Here is a 17,509-nt window from a genome sequence, read left to right as displayed (position 1 = left end):
TTAATTTGCTGGCATATTGTTCTGTGAAACCAGGGGTGGCAGTGTCAATGGTTCACGCTCCGCTTTTCCTGACCACATGTCAAATTGTCCCTGTGCAAGACACTGTACACCCAACAGTCCATCCCCATCTCCAGCCATGCAGCGCCGGTCCAGAGCCAGGTAGACACTTTGGAGGGTTGCGTAAAGAAGGGCATTCGAACAATAATAGTGCCAAATCAACCAGTGGACAAATGATCTGCTGTGGTGACTCTGAAATCACTAGGATAAGCAGAGAGGACAAATAATAATGGTATGTACTTTGTGTTAGTTTGAAAGATTTAAAATGTCATTCACTAGAGGGCAGACAAGGGCCAACTCCTCTCCGATCACCAATGTCATTTGTTTTCATGAACTTCTCCTTTATTACAACATAAACAGAAGCCATGGGAGTATGTGAAGCTGTTAATTTTGAGATATCTGCAGAGAAAACTGCATCAATGACACACATGATCGATATGAAGCAGGTAGTTCAGTAGAACAGGCCCATTAAGTTTTCCTTTAGCAGTTTCTGCAACTGTAGCATTTCACACCTGCAGCCCAAATTGTTTAATACTGTCCCACCCATCCTACACAATATTGTAACTTAATTTATGACAGCGTGCATAAGTCAACGTTAAGTAAAAGTGCTTTAAAGCACGTACATTCAAATTGATAGGGGACAAAGTAGTATTTGCATATTAGTTTTGAAACATTTTTTCAAACTACAGTAATATATCAGAAGATGTATCAGCCTGCCTGGTGACAAAAACTGCATCTGCAGGTCTGTGTAGCTTTAGCCTACAACCTTTAGTTGTAGAGGTAAAGGCAGAGGTTTTGCAGCAGCAGCACCTTATTGACTAAAGTGAGGTCAGTATGTGAGGGTGGAAATATTTCTTTTCTAATGTAACTGTACAACCCACTGTGATTTCAGGTAACAGAGGTAGACGCCCTGGTGGGGGGGGGATTTGATCCTGTTGGCCTGCATCCCAACCTAATACTCTACCCATTGATCCACCAAGCCCCCAAGTTAATATACTTTATATGAAATGTCTTATTTGGACGTACTTATTGTGACGTGAATTAAAGAGAAAATGGTACAAATAAAAAAACAAGAATTTACTTCATTAACAAATATATTTAATACATTTTTAATATACAGCTGCTCAGTGGTAACTGGCCTTGCTTGAGGTTCCTGAAGATGTTTCACCTCTCATCCAAATGAGAGGTAAAGAAACAAAACCAACTAATATGGACTTACTCCATCTCATCAGAACTGGTACTACTGCTGAGCCTAGTAATGTAGACACCCCTTAAACAGAAGACTAAAGTCCTACATTTGAAATGGATTTAAATTAAACTTTGACATAGACGTGAGAAGTTTAAATATGTTTTAGTCAACACCTTGCCCTCACCACCTACTGTGTTGGACCACACTTTTTGTCTTTTTCTCCTTCTTCTTGTTTAAATCCTGAATTATTTACAAGTTCTTAAATCCTGATCCCTTAAATTAGAAAAAACCCTCAAATTAAAAACAAACAAACAAGCTGCCATTGCATCACAACGCATTCAAATCTGTTCTGACTTTCCACTTCATTCACATTCTCTTTAGTCAGGGTTATAGCTTTATATACATCAATACATTTTTTTCACCCTGAAATAAACTCAAACTTGCTAAAAACTACTGTGAAGTACATAATGTCCACAACTGAGTAACTAACAAAATGACTTTTCAATAACAAACTATAAATATTAAGTAAAGTGTGGGTGCTGATGCTGTTATCAATACTCAAAATGAACTTAAGGGAAGAAGTCCTGCTGCTCCAAACCTCAAGGGACACCCCGAGGTACAACACATTAAAACGCAGGTAACTTCATGTTAAGATGGTTAGTGGGGTTTCTTTGAAAGTTATTCTAAGCCGACTATTACAGGCTGCAGTGTAATTCTGTGTCACAGCACCTCACAATAACAGGAACCAGCTATATAGGATTTCGATCTCACCACCACATAGAGGATGGCTGTGCCTGACTGATGTGTTTTTAATCATTTTCTAGCAGATAAAAAAGCTAATCCAAGCTGCTACACATGAATAACAGCATGTGACATGTTAGGGGCATGTTCTGACAACCTAAACATGAGTAGAGCTTGGGTTGTACATATCTGGATTGATAAAACCTTATGAAAATGCTAAAAGTTTCTTTAAAGTTCGAATTGTTTTTTTTTATTAAGGAAAAATGTTTCAAAGCATAAACTTAATGTGGAGAGGTGCTGTCAAAGCGCTCAATCTCGAATGCCCTTAAAACCTAATGATGGCCACTGATTTCTGCTTCACTGCTAAATTCTGTAGCTCTCTGAAGGTTTGGATGGAATGAAGTAGATTTATTTCAAGTAGCTATACCTGGGTTATTACCAGGAAACCTAAAGTTGCATATTGCTTCAATCTATTATAAATATGTACAGTTTAATTCTAATACTGTCACTAATTGTTAAAGTTTTATTTTCTGTTACCTGCTGTTATCTGTGGCCCCATAGAAGCTCTATCAAATCTGACACAATTACCCCGATGATCATGGTGACTATGCTGATGTGTTTTAAAGATGTATGAATTTCCTAGATGAGCATTGTTTAGCACATTTAGAAACATAAATCTGTCTCTTGTAACATTCATTTTATTGCTTAGAGTATGTGGAAATAAAAATGGTGAGAATCAAATAATGCTCATTCAGACCAGACTAGAATTTAATTTTCTGTAAAATCGAAATGAACGTAAGAGTACTGCAGTGTTTCCCACCGTCTTGCAGCCAGCGGATGCTTCTCTATGAACTACAGCCCCCTCCCATGACTGCCCCTGACTTTCCGGCCCCACACGTGACCTCCATGCTCTGCTTTGTGTCAGTATACAGTCTTCTTCATAAAATTCAACAAATATAAACAAAAAAAAGAGCAAATTGGTAATATGAAAGGTAATTGGACATTTACTCACAGATCTTTTCAACTTCCCACAAGTCATTGGAGCTTTGCGCTATAGGTGCCTAAATGTTACGTAACGGTTCTATTTGTGAAAAACTGCTAAAGTACACAGCAATTACCCAACTGTTGTGCAGCTTGCAACAATGGCCCTGGGACAGCGGCAGCACAGCTAGATCAAACAGTTGTGCTAAATTAAAGAGCTGGTTATCAGACCAGGCAGGAGTGTTTGATGTGCAGAGATGAGATGCATTATTATGGTAAATAAGCCTTCCTTATCAAGCTATTCTTACAGAGCCCTCTGGCTGTGCATCCCACAGTAGTGGATGCCCTTGGTCAGACAAATTCATGCATGCATACACACACACTCACACTCTCACACACACATTCACACAATAGCATAGAGCATAAATACATCTCTGTTGATCCTTTACACTCCACTCCAAACAGCCGCCTGCTCCTTAAATGTCAGTCAGTCTCTAGCATAATTTGTTTCTAATTATTGGCAAAGAGTGGGCAAATGTCACCGTTTCCAAGGAGGATGAATTCTGATTGATTTCCAATTAGCAGTAAAACAAAATGCCAGTTTGGCTTTTTTTTTTTTCTGACTGTGTTGTGCAAGTGCTTTATTAGTGTGCTAGTAAAGATCAGAGGAAACATAATGCAGTGTCACAACCCTGAATGCACAAAAAACAGACCCCGAAGTCCATAGGCAGAGCACCACACATCATACCCCACTGAACAGTTACAGCTTTTATCATGCATTTATAACACTGAAACACATAATCGAAGCCATCATTTGCTGAAATCCGTTAAAACATTAAGCATTCATGAATCCGAACTGTTCCTCCAACATGTGTAAATAAAATAAAAAAGCATCTAAAACAAAAACAAAATGAGCCTAATATTCTTTATTTTTAATTTAAAAAAGGAGAGATCAGTTAAAATGAAAGGCAATAAAAAAAATCTTCAGTTCTTATTTCAAACCGCTGAAAAATATGTGAGAAATATGTATGGACTTTGTAGTAGAACATATTTCTCGCTCTGACATTTGCGTTCTCATATACATTGCCTCAGGGTGAAGTCCTAAACATTTCAGGATTCCAGAGCATGTGTGAAAGAGGCTTAAATCATGTCATCAGTCTCACTTGAGTCCATGTGTGAACAGTTTGGATGCCAATACTTTATTTTAGGTAGGTGATAAGTCGTTCAGTGATGATTAAGATCCAAGTATTTGGGCCTTCTGTATGATCCAAGGTGTAACCTGTTGGGGATAACAGTGCAATCACACTACTGGCAACATTTCCCTTTGCCAGCAAGAGCTGCCTATCACTGGGAATGAAACCCTGTGCAGTGGGTTTGTAAATCCCACTGTGTGAGACAGAAAAAAAAAAGGACACCAGTGGCAGGACACAAAACGTTGAGGAAAACTGGATTTAATGCAAATCTGGTGTGACAAGGACTGCTGTGCTATGATCCCAAAGAGCATTGCTAAATGTCTGTAGAGATTCTTCATCATCCAAGTCACACGTATCCCAAAGTGCTTCTCAGTGGCAACTGGACTTGAAGATTCAGAAGATGTTACCTTTTATTCAAAATGCTTCTTCAACTGACTGGATGGAAGTCTCATGTGTCTCAAGTCTCCCACTTAGTTTCAAGTGAAGAAGCCTTTTGCATAATGGTCTAAATGGCTTAAAGCAACTCTAGTTGCTGCTGACCAACACCTTTAAGACAATTCCAAGTCAAGATAAGTCCAGCTGGGTAAGGACCTCTGTTTGGGTGGACAAATCTAGGAGTAATAATGTAACGGTTAGACACAAAATATACCTTTTAGCACAGTCTAGTCCCCTTAAAGACAGAAAAACAAAGCATCAATACAGAAATGAAGGCTGCGTCCATGCTGCACAAAATGTATGTTCTACCTACTGCAGTGTGTTTCAGACATTTACTTGCTACCTGTTTGTCTTTCCCTATTAGAATGTAATGAATAGACCCATGTGTTGACAGCCGCCTTAATGTACAAGCTGCAAACGTCAAAGCTTGTTCTTCTTTCAGTCGTCGAAAACAAATTTAATCTAGCTACAAATAAACTGCCACAGTAATTACTTGTGAGTGAGAGTTGATGTGTGCTTCACCAATTAAATTAGTTAAGTCAGCAGGGCCAGCTACAGAAAAAAAAAATATAATAAATAAAGACTCAAGAGAACAAAACATATCAGCATATTAAAATCATTTATTGTGCTCCAGAAGAGTAATTACTATTTAACCAGAAAGAAAGACAAGTGACAAATAATCTACATTACAAATGCCAGACCACCTCACATAGCCCCCACCCCCCACCTCCTTGGTTCACATGGCAATCAAAGGACAAATCCACCTTTAAGTTTTCAGACTGCTAGCAAAACCTCTCAGGATGAATCTGAGGTTTGGTTGTTGTTTCTGCTGCGATTTGAGGTTAGAAAATGGCACATTGCGTTACATTCAACTATGCAGTGCTCGTTCGTCCCCTCCTTGTCTGTCCCATATATCGCTGCACAGAATGTGGACACGGTCAGGGCAGATTTTTTTCAATGGAACAAAAGTGAAAAGTGTCCCCCTAGAACAGGGTTTCTTAAGTGTCTTCAGTCCCAACCTGTGTGTGCATTCACACTCACCCTGTTAGACTGGCTCATGAAAATACTGGTGTTAGGATTCAACAGAAATGACTGAAGAAATGCTACCTGGATTTGTAGTGATTTCACCTCTTTGAATGACGGACACATTTTAAAGGTGCGACACTGGACGGCAGTCATTCTCAACTTCTCGCACTATAATCCTTCACCTGCCACTTGGACGTGTGACCAGCAAATCCAAATTCAAGTCAGCGAAAGCCAGCCATCGTTGGATACATTAAATAAACAGAGTCTTCATATATGTTTAAAGAAATTAGGCACATTGCAGAATTCACCACTGATGGATTATATGTTTACAAGTCTCAGTTAGTGACAAGGGAGTATAGTTTGAAGTGAAACATATCAGCTTAAGAATTTTAATTCGAGGGCTAACACATATATCTGCAAATCAGGTGTTTTAAAAATGACAACTATGCCATAGACTCCTGCTCATGTATGCTGCACCCATGGAGTATCCTCAACACAACCCTTCAGAATTTTTACGAAACAAAATGTTCAGTTTTAACAGACATGAATTCAGTCATGAGCCAGAGACTGAAAAAAGGTCCAATGAATTTAAAGAAAAGATGTACTCCTGAGGAAAAGACTGATAAAGTTCCATGGTAAATTGCAACAGCACATAAAACGTAGACTATAAGCTGCAACAGAATTCCAGCCTCTTTTCATATTTGACTATCCCGTCAAGTTTTACACCTATTAACTCTTAGTTTAGAGGCCTTAGTGTTTCTTCTGTTAAATGACAGGTGGATACAGCTTCTGTAGTTGAAAAAAGAGAGCTATTAAATAAACTTCAGCAGGTATTTAATTGCCTTCTGATAGTGAAAATGCAACCATCATTTTCCATTTTTACAGAAATAAAATGCGGAGAAACACAGATACAGCAGCTAACATCTGTTAATGGCAGCCTAAAAGAAACACTTTCCATCTTTCAAATACTTGGACATTGCACTACAACATCTGCCATTTCAGTCAAGTATAATTTTATCACATATCTAGTCTTTCCATTCCATAAAGAAGTGAGCTGGGCAGACTTGAAAGTATTGTGACCATTAGGACCATTTATTGTGGCCGATATTTTGATATAACTGGGACATACCTATGTAGATGGGTTAAAATTTGCAAAAATGAATGAAAAGGAAGTTTTCTTTTAATCATAGTGTACTTATGATAAACATCTATTAGCCCTAGTCTGTTAAGTCCTAGCCCTTACTTAAAAGCATATATGATGTAAGCATGGGCTGAGGTTCTTTACTTTATAACTTCATTACCATAAAAGGTTCCCCGATGGAGTATTTGACCACCGGTGGCACTGTTGACCAAGGTTGTGATGGGTAAATCCCAGAATGTACCAAGATGTAAGAGCTTGGGTCCTGCATTACTGACAATTGCATGGTGCGGCAATGCATGTTAAAAGAGAGGGATGCTAATGCACACTGCATTAAACGCAACAACAAAAACAACAAGACAAGTAAACATAAAAGGTTTCAACATGCATTCACATACTGAAAAGGCTTTGCAAATGTTAATGAGGTAGGGAATGTATTCGTTTGTTTGGCCAAATAATGAAAACTTCACAGGGCACCTTCAGAGTCTAATAATAACACGTAAATATGTGTCCAAAAAGTTGGTGACAGAAGTCCAAGGCTAGCCTATCGTATAAAAACAGTTTGGCCCAAATCAGGTTAAGAACCAGGCTTCTGCACTTTTTATTCTAGTTGAGTCATTTGGCAATTATAAATACACAGCTAAATGTGCCAAATGTTGGGTGAACGGACCTTAATGAAAGTCCAGTAGTGATGTGAAATAATGTTTTGCCCTATTACTGGGACCTGCAGTAGTTATCAGGCCACACTGTACTATCTGACCCCATCACGGGGGATATTGTTCGGTAGCTCTAATCTAACTATAATTATAACTTGACCACACATTTAAAAGCTGCTTTTATTTCTTTTTCCTCATCTGAGTAAAGACTAAATACTTGCCAGCTTGATCCAGACTCAAATGGACATTTCACTACTTTGGAGACATTATGTACTTTGGTTGGCATCACTGGCTTTCTTCTGATTACTCCAACTGTTAACCCAACCTATCTACTGTAGATCTGCGAGTTCAATTTCTTGTTACCAGTTATATTAGCAACCTCTGATCCAGTGGACGTCTAAAACATTCTTGAATTCTGTCCTCACCAAAGCACAAAACAGACGGATTATCTGTCCTCCCATCTGCTGTATGTATTTTCTCAGGTAAGCTGCACCTGACTACTCCAACCACAATCACTTACCTTGCAAACTTAACAGCCCCCCAACTTGCCCTCTAATCCCTGTTTTAACACCTAATGTAACATGGTGTTAAAATACTTGAGTGCATGCAATTCTACACGGGCATCAGTCGGGCTCTTCTGTTAATAACCGTAATACTAGCTCTCTGGAAGGAGCTTTTGATTAGAGAAATTTAACTTGAAATACCTAAATCTCCGATGCTTTCTCTGCGGCTGTCAGACATGTAGGATACATTGTGAATGTATGTGTGTTAAGTGGGGCAGTGTGATTTTGGTTGCCTGTAATGCAATTAAGTACCTAAGAAGTTGTCTATCATAATCAGCCACTATTAATGGCTAATAATTGCTTCAGTCCTCTGTGGTCAATGACTGTTACTTCTCCCATTATGATCTTTTTTTTTTTTTACACTTCAATCTGTTATGCTAAGGTCTTTGTGTATCTAACCAAAGATTGAGTAAGTATCCTAGATCCTCTCTCTTTTTTCAGGTCTTCTTATAGTAACCTTTGGTGTTCTGCCCGGTCATTTGTCTTCTCAATCTGTACAGGCAGTGCTTCCAGTCAGTGGTATAAAGGTCCTACTATACTTTCAAAAGTTGCAGTTTTTGCTACTTTCAATTTGCTTTAGCAACTCTGCATCACCTCTGTCAGTTGTTAAAACTATTTAATGCATTTCCTCACTTATCAACCCTCAATTAATGAGTCGCCTTCTGTCCAACAACTTTTTAATCCATCCGTGGGGTTTTACATCCTCGGGCAATCCAGCAGGACTGTTTGCTAAATTATGTTCGCATTTTGTCACCATACATTAGGTTCACTACAGCTTCTAGCTATTTCCATTTTTAATTTCAAATATATCTGTCACTGACCAGTACTTGTCTCACTTGCCCCTCACTCTGCAGTTGGCTTGCATTTATCACCTATCCAAATCAGACAATTGATAACATGGGACATTACAATTAGCATTCATCCTTATCCAGGCAGCTACTTATTATGGCTCTGCAATTGCTTGACTATTTGCCCGTCAGTGCAATTACATGTTTAATTCAATGACTGGCCCTTGTTTTGCCCCTTTGTTATTTCTCTAGAGAGCAGTGCTTGAATTGGTTGGGATGCTCATTAATGTACTATTGTAATTGCAGTGATGTTTTTGTGATATTTTCATTGATAAATCCACTTACTGTCAACCAGCAGCCAGTTGTATATTAAATATATGACAACTGTTTATTACTGCATACCTATACAGTATAGGCTGAGAGGACAACTACAAGTTTTAGAATGTTTCCCAAAATACTTTTTTTAATTCTACAGTAATGTTGCAATCCTAAAGTTTAAATGTGAAAAAAGTTATCTGTAGTGCAGCTTGATAAGAGTGTGTGTCATGAGCCAGCATGGCTTTAGTCAAATGGCCTGAACAAGAATCCATGTGTAATACCTCCCACTAAAGTAATGGATGACAGGTTGTATCTCTCCAATAGTCTTATGTTGGAAACGTGGCTTTTGAGTTGGCCACTTTATCCATTCTTGTAGAGATTTGGCTGAGAAGTATGGTCCATTGCCTAAAGGAGTGTAGCCAGTCTTTGCTTGCTATCTTTGACAACTTGCCTGACATACAAAACCAACAAACACTTCAATTTTGCCACTTAAAAATTGCATTTCTGTACAACGAAACACCAATCACAAACATGTTTATGTAGGGAACAGTAAATGTAAGACAATTTCATTCTGCGACTTACTTTCGTGTAAGTCACATATCCTCTTTTAACATTTGGATCATTGTGCTCTTTGAGCATTGGAGCCACAATATTTCTCTTTTTATCATTGGCACGAAGAAAGAATCCTGGGATAACTTGAGCCATGAAAAAACCCACCCCTTGGAGCCCTTGTTGCCTGTGACAGAATGCTGCATATCTGTGTATTATGTTTTAGGTTTGCAGATAGTCTGGGTTCAGCCATTATTAGACTGAGAATGTGTAGTCTGTTCCTGGAATAGCTGACATCTTTAAAAACTGCTACAGATTAAGAACTCCTTGGCCAATCTATTGTCTGGCATGTTAGTTAGTTTTTGTTTTTTCTTTTTTTGTATCACAAATGTTCTCAAAACTCAGCACGCTAACCATCCAATAACACTGTTTCATTTTCTTTCAAGGTTCCCCTCCGTATCTTGTAAAATGTATTTCAGCCATCAGCTTGGGTTACAAAAACAAGGTCATGTTGCTTTTTATATGGGTCTAATAAATCTTGAGTCCAAGTGCAAGCAATCAGGGTGTTAGCCTATATACAATATCTTGAGTACATACCAAAACACTTGGAAAGCCTAGGCCCAATTACTTAGCACATGAGTGCATGTGGAGGAATTTACACACTCGTTTCCATTTGCATATGTCTGTATGTTTGTCGCAAAGAAGAAATAGGAAAGCTGGAAACGAGAACGGTAGTAGCCTATCAATGCAACGTGAACAGACCTACAAGGATTGTCTCAAGATTTTAAAATTCACATTTTTTATGTTGTTGACTTGTTTAGGCAGAGACGGGTATTTCAAAAAGCCCCTGGCCCATGAGGATGATGTCTCTAATAGGCTTGGAATCTTGCTTTTGTTTAGACCCTAAATCAAGCCTTGGTTCTTTACTTCAGCCAAAAACCCAAAAAGATTTATTTAGCAAAATTCCCTTTAACAAACTCGATCTTATCCCACTTCCCCCATCCTGCTTTTCTGATGCAGTTTTATACGAGTCTACTGTAGTTTGCACTCGTTATTTTGAATGACTGCACAGTTCCTGCAAGTGAACCGAAAGGGGCAAGATGTATTCTCACAACATAGGCCCTCACACGTCTGCACTAGTGAAGGCAAAATGGGGAGACGTGTTTTAGCTTACCAAGGAGCATCTCTATGCCAGTGTTCAGATTTCTATATCTGAGAACATCAGGCTTGCCATCTAGGGTATTCTTCTCTCCGTCTGTATTAAAGATCACCACTTTACCCCCCGAATGACTCCAGCCTCTTAAGCGATCGGATCTGACTGCATTTTGCATTCCTGTATGACACCATCCTACTCCGGTGGCTAACATCATTAGCTGTCGAGTCTTCACTGACCTAAAGATGTTACCAATAGCAGACAGCCTTGCAGGAGATTCTGAACTGAAGTCGAAGTGGATTTCAGGGGAAGCCGTTTTGCCAAACAGCTCAACCTGTCAGCCCAGTAGAAAAGATAATGTAGAGATGTGTTAGGGAATCACTGGTAGAAAAAGACTGGAATAAAAAAAGCAAAGCAGTAGCTCTTTATAGTGAGTTAAAGAGAAGTGACTGTGGGTTTCAGCTGCTATGGGAGGCCTTTTTCCTTTCCAGTGTTTCTACTTCCTAAAACGCAGTGTGCCTCGGCAAATAGTCAGCTTTGGCTGATAAAAGAAACGTACATGAAAAAGTCACTCATGGGAATTAACCTATTCTGACCCAAGCTTTTCCTCTCATCCACTTGTGCATTTTGAAAGTTCCATCCAGTGTGATCTGTCTGTGCTTGGCCTCTGACTTGCATTAGTCATTTATAAGGATTCATGATTAAACATGTCTATGGACACTGGCTGAAAGAGGAAGATAGAAGCTCTGTAGGCCAGAGATTCACTCTTCCTAAATATTTTCCAGTACTTTCACGTTCCAATTTCTTCATACCAATGGGCATCCACTGCATTACTCAATCAATACACCTCCCTGTTAAAAGAAAAATAACAAAGGGCAATGGAATAAACAGTGCAGGTAATTACTTCTATACGGTGTGTGGTCCAATAGGCAGAATAGCAAAAACACTGATTTCAACTGAAGGTACAATGAATTTGATTGATACAATGTGATTTAACCACTATCAAAAAGTAGTACCAACACACAGAGTACAAAACTAGTTCTTATATGCCCAGCTCCACTCAAGCTATACTATGTTCTGCATGAAAGTTTCATCATATCCCAATTCCCTCCCCTTTCTGTTCCCAACTTAAGCCCATATAATCCACAATTTGGACTGTATTTACCATGGTCCTGCAAGATGTGTGTGTTTTCCTGAACTCCACTCAGGAAATCCGTCTGAAATTGCTCCAATGCAAGGGAGAGGGTGAAAATTATTCTTAATAATGACATAATCAGCAGAGCAGCCATCAAGCAGATAAATTGTCATGCGCATCGTGCTAAAATATCCAATTATCCTTTGTCCCCCAGCTCTCTGTATTGAAGTTGGAACTGCCAGAAAGCCAGTAGGTGGTTCCCCCACTTCCCACCGGTTCAATCCTGCTGGCACGTTTGCAGTATAGATACCCTCCCCAAGTGAAGAGGGCTTAAACAGCCTTGGTGCTTAGTGTACAGATCTAGATATGTAAATACGTTCTATACAATAAAATTGTTTTCAATCCTCAAAAATAAATGGATGAAAAGTATTTGTGATATTCTTTTTCTCAAAATGGTTTCTTTGTGCATACAGGGTTTCTTTTTTCCTTTGTTTTTTCAGTCCTTTCCTTTGCTCCTTTCAACAGTTGCTTTTGCCTTATCTTACATAGCCTCCATTTAGGAAATTAACACATGCCTAAATTGGTTTGCTCGGCATCTACTCTGTGCCCCACAAGCAGAGAAATCTGCAGTGTGATGCCAAAGGAAAACAATATGTTTTCTTTCTTTTACAAAGTGCTCCCCTCTTCTCACCTCCAAGGCGTGCCTGATGCTCTGTTCTGCTTCCAGATAATACTGTCAAACAGTCATTTGTCAAAAGATCCCAAAGGCCATATCTGTAGCTAGAAAGAAAAGTAGTTTACTGTACCTTGTGTTGCTGCAATATCAGAACAAAAATAAAAATAGAAAAAAACACATCTTCCTCTTTGTTTTAGCTTGACAGTATTTTTTTCTTAGAATCCTTATTGGAACATTTTTTTTCTTGATGTCTTTTAGTTTTTCTATAAAAACATAATTATTCTTTTTTTCCCTTTCTGGTCGGAAATCCTAGAAATTCCTTGACTATATTCCCTCAGATATTAACAGGGTGTCGTACAATCCCAGTGTAATTCAATGGTTGCAAATCCAGGCTGGCGTTTCAGCTCCTGACATATCTGTGGTTGTCAGCATGTCAGCCTTAGGTCTCTGCTGCAGCAGTGGCGATAGCTTTTGCCTCAGCCATCAGAGTCCTGCCTGCATGGGTACATCCACAGGGCTATACTCGGGTGGTGGAGTGTGAGTGTGGGTGTGCGTGGGGTAAGGTATTATTCTGCCCGCTGTTGGGGAAGGTATTGAAAGAGTGGAGTGAGGTGAGCCCCCCCATGGTGCTCGGGATCATGGTTATGGTGTTTGGTGTCATGAGTGGGATGTCATCCGGCGAGCGCCTCATGGCCAGAGTGTAGTCAGGTGGGCAGGCAGTCCTGAGCACCACGTCGTGCGGATGCAGAGAGTCACCTACCCCCCTGCAGTCCCGGCCCAGGTCTGAGTGCTGCTTCATCTGCAGGGACATGATCTCCTCCTCTTGAGTGTGGGCTAGGTCATTGGCAGCACTTCGCTGAGGGCTGCAGCGCCTATGGACATCATGTCGCCGCTTGTCCTTCTTGTAGTAAAGTGCAGCAAAGGCCAGAATGTTTAAGAAGAGCAGAGAGGCTCCCACAGCAATGGTCACAGACAACTCAGTGGAGTAGTCACGCTGGTCCACCAGGTGTGGCTGATTGTGGCTGTCCTGGGTCTCAGTGGGGAACGGAGTTGGGTTAGGGCGCTTGGTCACCAGAATCTTGGTCTTTGGAGTGCGATTCGTAGCCTCAGGTGGAGGAATCTGAAGAGAGGAAAAACAATTGTCAGCATGTCAGAAAGCTCAACCAGCCTTGTGCCACACAGAATGTGGAAAGTGAGTTATTCAATGTTCAATACAAAAAAAGGCCAAGCTTGTCATTCAGGTATTAGGGTAATTTTCAAGGGTCAAAATGAGATGAGAAATGAGAAGGCTGAAGATAGTACCAACCTTAGTGGTGGTGGGGATGAGCTGGGTGACCTCATTGAGGCTGTGCAGATGAGGAACCAGCTCCAACCACAAGTTGACCTAAGGAGAGAAGTCACTAAGTCATTACGGTTGGACAAGAAGGGAATCATTTTGACAATGAATGAATATTATCTCAACTTAATCTTAATGATCCAGAAGCTTTTATTTGCGCGCACAGTAAACACAGTTAAGTTTTGGGATCCAGCCGGGGTCCCCATTAATGGCAGTGATCAAACAAGTCAATCACATGTCAATCAGTCATTGAGCATAATTAATGTAAAACCAAAACAGTTTTTATTATTGTATCTCAATCCAAAGGTGTAGTGACTGCCATGACCTCTTCCCAGTCTCCCTATTTCTGAGGCTGATCTTAGATGTGGAGGAAACCTTTTTGGTCAGTTGTATTTGTAACCTCATTTTTTTTTTCACTACCTAAAGCTCATGACTATTGTGTGGGTTGGAATGTAGGCTTAGTTCCGTCTTCCCCACAATGGTGAATTTACCAATGTCTGCCTTACTACTGACACTGCACCTGTCACAGTCGCCATTTTTGCCAGTTTTCTTTAGTTTCACTTCCTGCTGCTGGTTTTTATTTTGTTATCCCTCTGTACCACTTCCCAGTTAGTTTCTTTAGTGTCTTGTTTTTCATTAACCCTGATTGTTTTCACCTGTGCCTCCTGGTAGTTATACCCAGCTCGCCCCACTGTTTGCTGCTAGATTGTCTCTCCTTCCTCATCTGTGAACATTCCTGTGCTGATTCTATACGTTTGGACATTTCCCTTCAATGCCCTACCTGATCCTCATGTTTGGACTCTCCCACTTCTGTTTTGGTCTGAGGTTTGCTTTTCTGTTTGTCTCAGTGTTTAGGATTTGTCTCTTGTTTTCTCTGCTTCTTAGGCCCTGGTTTTATGTTTGAGTGTTCATTTGTACCCTTCAGTCTGAGTCAGTTCCCTCGCACTGTTTACCCCTTGTTTACCTTTATTAATAAACCCCCCTTTTACATTTCAAACCTCTCCTTGCCATCTCTTCTTTTCGGTTCTTGTTACAATTAAATATACAAATATTAAAGTGTGACAACACCAAACTCTCTGTACCAATGCCAGTACTTCTACCAAAGAAGAATAAATGACAATCTGGATTGGTTCTTATTCAACCTATCTAATTATAGCAGAAAAGCATGGTCATTGCTATAGTATGATCTGATTGGTCAGTAATTAGTCGCCTAAAAATTGTTGCCTTGGTTACCTTTTAGTGGCTACCACAAGAATTCATTTTCACTCCTAAAAGTGATGATTATGTTAAAGCAGAGATTGCATCAACTAATATTTGACTGTACCTTATTGGCACGGTAGTGCTCTTTGACCCGGGGCTTCAGGCCAATGTGCAGATAGAGCTGGTCTTTCTGGTTGTATCGTGTCCATGCCACTTCTTCAAAACGATTAGGCTTCGTATGGATGAACTTAGTGTCCTGGGGAACAGGCTGGTTTGGGTCCCTGAAAAGAGAAGAGAGGAGGAAAAGAAGTGATATCTACTCATGATTTTATGGCAGAACAGTAAAAAGGCCTTTTTAAACAACATATTAGTAGACATCTTGCCTCCCACGAATGATGTGGTCCTCTGCTGGCCGATCAGTAGTAGTTAATGTCATGTGGCTGTTTGCTTAAGGGACAAGAAGAACTAATGGTAAAACTCAAGTTGCGTTGGACCTTTTAGAGAAACGACTGTCTGCTTATTAAAATTTTAATTTTGACCTAAGTGTAGCATCTCCCTTAGGCTAATCAGCGTAATTATGAAAATAGTGTAATGCTGTGGTGAGATGCTGCCTACAGGTTTCATCAAATTTTAATCAACAGTGCCTGAATATCACATCTGATAAAATCAAAAAAAAGGTCAAAAGGGGTATTATTCCCCACAAATGATCGGTTTTCTAAAGATTCTGATTTGTTGAAAAGGTTTCAAGATAACCTTTTTTTTTTAAGGTTTAAAAAAATAAGCATGTCCCAGTTTTTATATCATGGATGTAGGCAATTAACTAAATTATATAGAATTTATACATGAAATGAATCATTTGGCCCAGGGTTATGTTTGTCCTGTGCTAAAAAGCATAACAGAGCCAGCCACGGGATCTGTGGTGGCCCTTTCAGACCCAGTGAGCGCCCCGTTGTCTGACAGTGGCATATGGAGCCAGCCAGACCTAATCAGGAACACACTTATCCATTCAAATTGGTGGTATAAATCTCCCAGGTATCCAGCATTCCACGTCAATTTGGGGTTATATATTGGATATGTAGATCATTAGTGCCTTTCTGTTCCGCTCAGGGCTACTGGGCAGTGCACAGAAAAAGCCAATGTCCCCCCACTACACTCTTGAAAAACAATTACCACCACGGCTATATGCGGAAAGGCAGCATGAGCTAGCAAGGGAGGAAAAGGATTTTAATTTTGTCCCATTGAGAATGTTGCTCTTCAGGCTACAACCATTAATTAAGAATGTATTTGAAGATATGTAGAGGGTATCTGCATAGAATACCAATTACACTGCAGAGTCCATAAAACACAATAGTACAATTCAGTACTCCATAATGAGGAAACACAATTACAAGGAAATTGTCAATTATTATTTGATCTTGTAATAGTAATCCTACGTTGATGAAGTGCTTTAGGAGTAATTGCAGAACAAACTGTGACAAAAAAATAACAGTTTGACCAATCTTTTATAGACCAATTTTATGTATTTGAACATGCTGACACTTGTAAATGAGGTTGCTCTATAAACAATGACTGCGTAGATGATTTGGAGAATAAATGATTTGAAGATGCTTAGTAAGCCTCTATTTTACATGCAAATTGAATGTTGTTTTTTTTTTTTTTTTTTTTTTTAACAACAATATAATATGTATTTTTTTTTTATCAAAAATTGGCTCTGTAATTTTTATAACATATTTTCCATTTTTTTCCCCAATTTTATCATCTCTACTTAATGGCCCTTATCTCTGACATCCAGCAATGTAAACCACTGTACAATAATTTTGTGGAACCAACTAGTCAACTTAAAATCTATAATGTATGTAAATATGTACATTTTGTTCATTTCATGTTCAACTTAACCTAATTACTAGTATTCTTGCTGAGAACATAGTATAACTTTTAGCTACGATTTTATAATCTAACTTTAGGCTTTTAAATTTAAACAATGAATTGAATGAATTAACTGCTGACAGTTCACTCAAACAAATTCAGTTTAAAGGAATAATACTATGATAATAATAAATATAATAGCAATAGTGCTACTGCAGCTGGGAGTTCTTTGGGTCACATGAAGGACTGACTGTTTAAATTCACAAAGAAGCATTTGCAATTTCCCACATTAGCAAAAAAATTTTGTCAACTTTATATATTCATTTTGCTGAACTTGTTTTCTCAAGTTTAGTTAATTTCTTTTTAAATGTATAAATGACGTTGAGTTAATTTTTCAACACAAATTAATTAAACTGCATTAGCAATTACCATGTTTCCAAGCTGAACAAACATGTGATTCACAGCAACAAATTTGTTTAAAACTCACAGAAGATGCAACAATAAAATAA

The 17,509-nt window shown here is 39.1% G+C and overlaps 1 protein-coding gene across 3 annotated transcripts in view; it reads right to left on the bottom strand.

Moving 5' to 3' along the window:
• Positions 1 to 5,119: 5,119 nt before the first annotated feature.
• The window catches only part of nlgn1 (neuroligin 1), a 329,180-nt gene continuing 316,790 nt past the window's right edge, over positions 5,120 to 17,509 (bottom strand). For 2 of the 3 annotated variants that reach the window (XM_067513941.1, XM_067513942.1), the window contains 3 exons: positions 15,259 to 15,415; positions 13,905 to 13,982; positions 5,121 to 13,718 (listed from right to left, as the gene is read on the bottom strand). In XM_067513941.1, the coding sequence (XP_067370042.1) occupies positions 13,116 to 13,718; positions 13,905 to 13,982; positions 15,259 to 15,415 (838 nt within the window). In that variant the 3' untranslated portion in view covers positions 5,121 to 13,115. Of the gene's footprint in view, positions 13,719 to 13,904; positions 13,983 to 15,258; positions 15,416 to 17,509 lie in introns of all 3 variants that reach the window. The other variant, XM_067513940.1, reaches the window with a different exon arrangement.

Source organism: Channa argus, chromosome 8 (genome assembly GCF_033026475.1).
Source record: "Channa argus isolate prfri chromosome 8, Channa argus male v1.0, whole genome shotgun sequence".
In the NCBI taxonomy this organism is placed as follows: domain Eukaryota; kingdom Metazoa; phylum Chordata; class Actinopteri; order Anabantiformes; family Channidae; genus Channa; species Channa argus.
The sequence above is the reverse complement of the archived record's forward strand: the minus strand, read 5'-3'. Positions and strand labels throughout refer to the sequence as shown.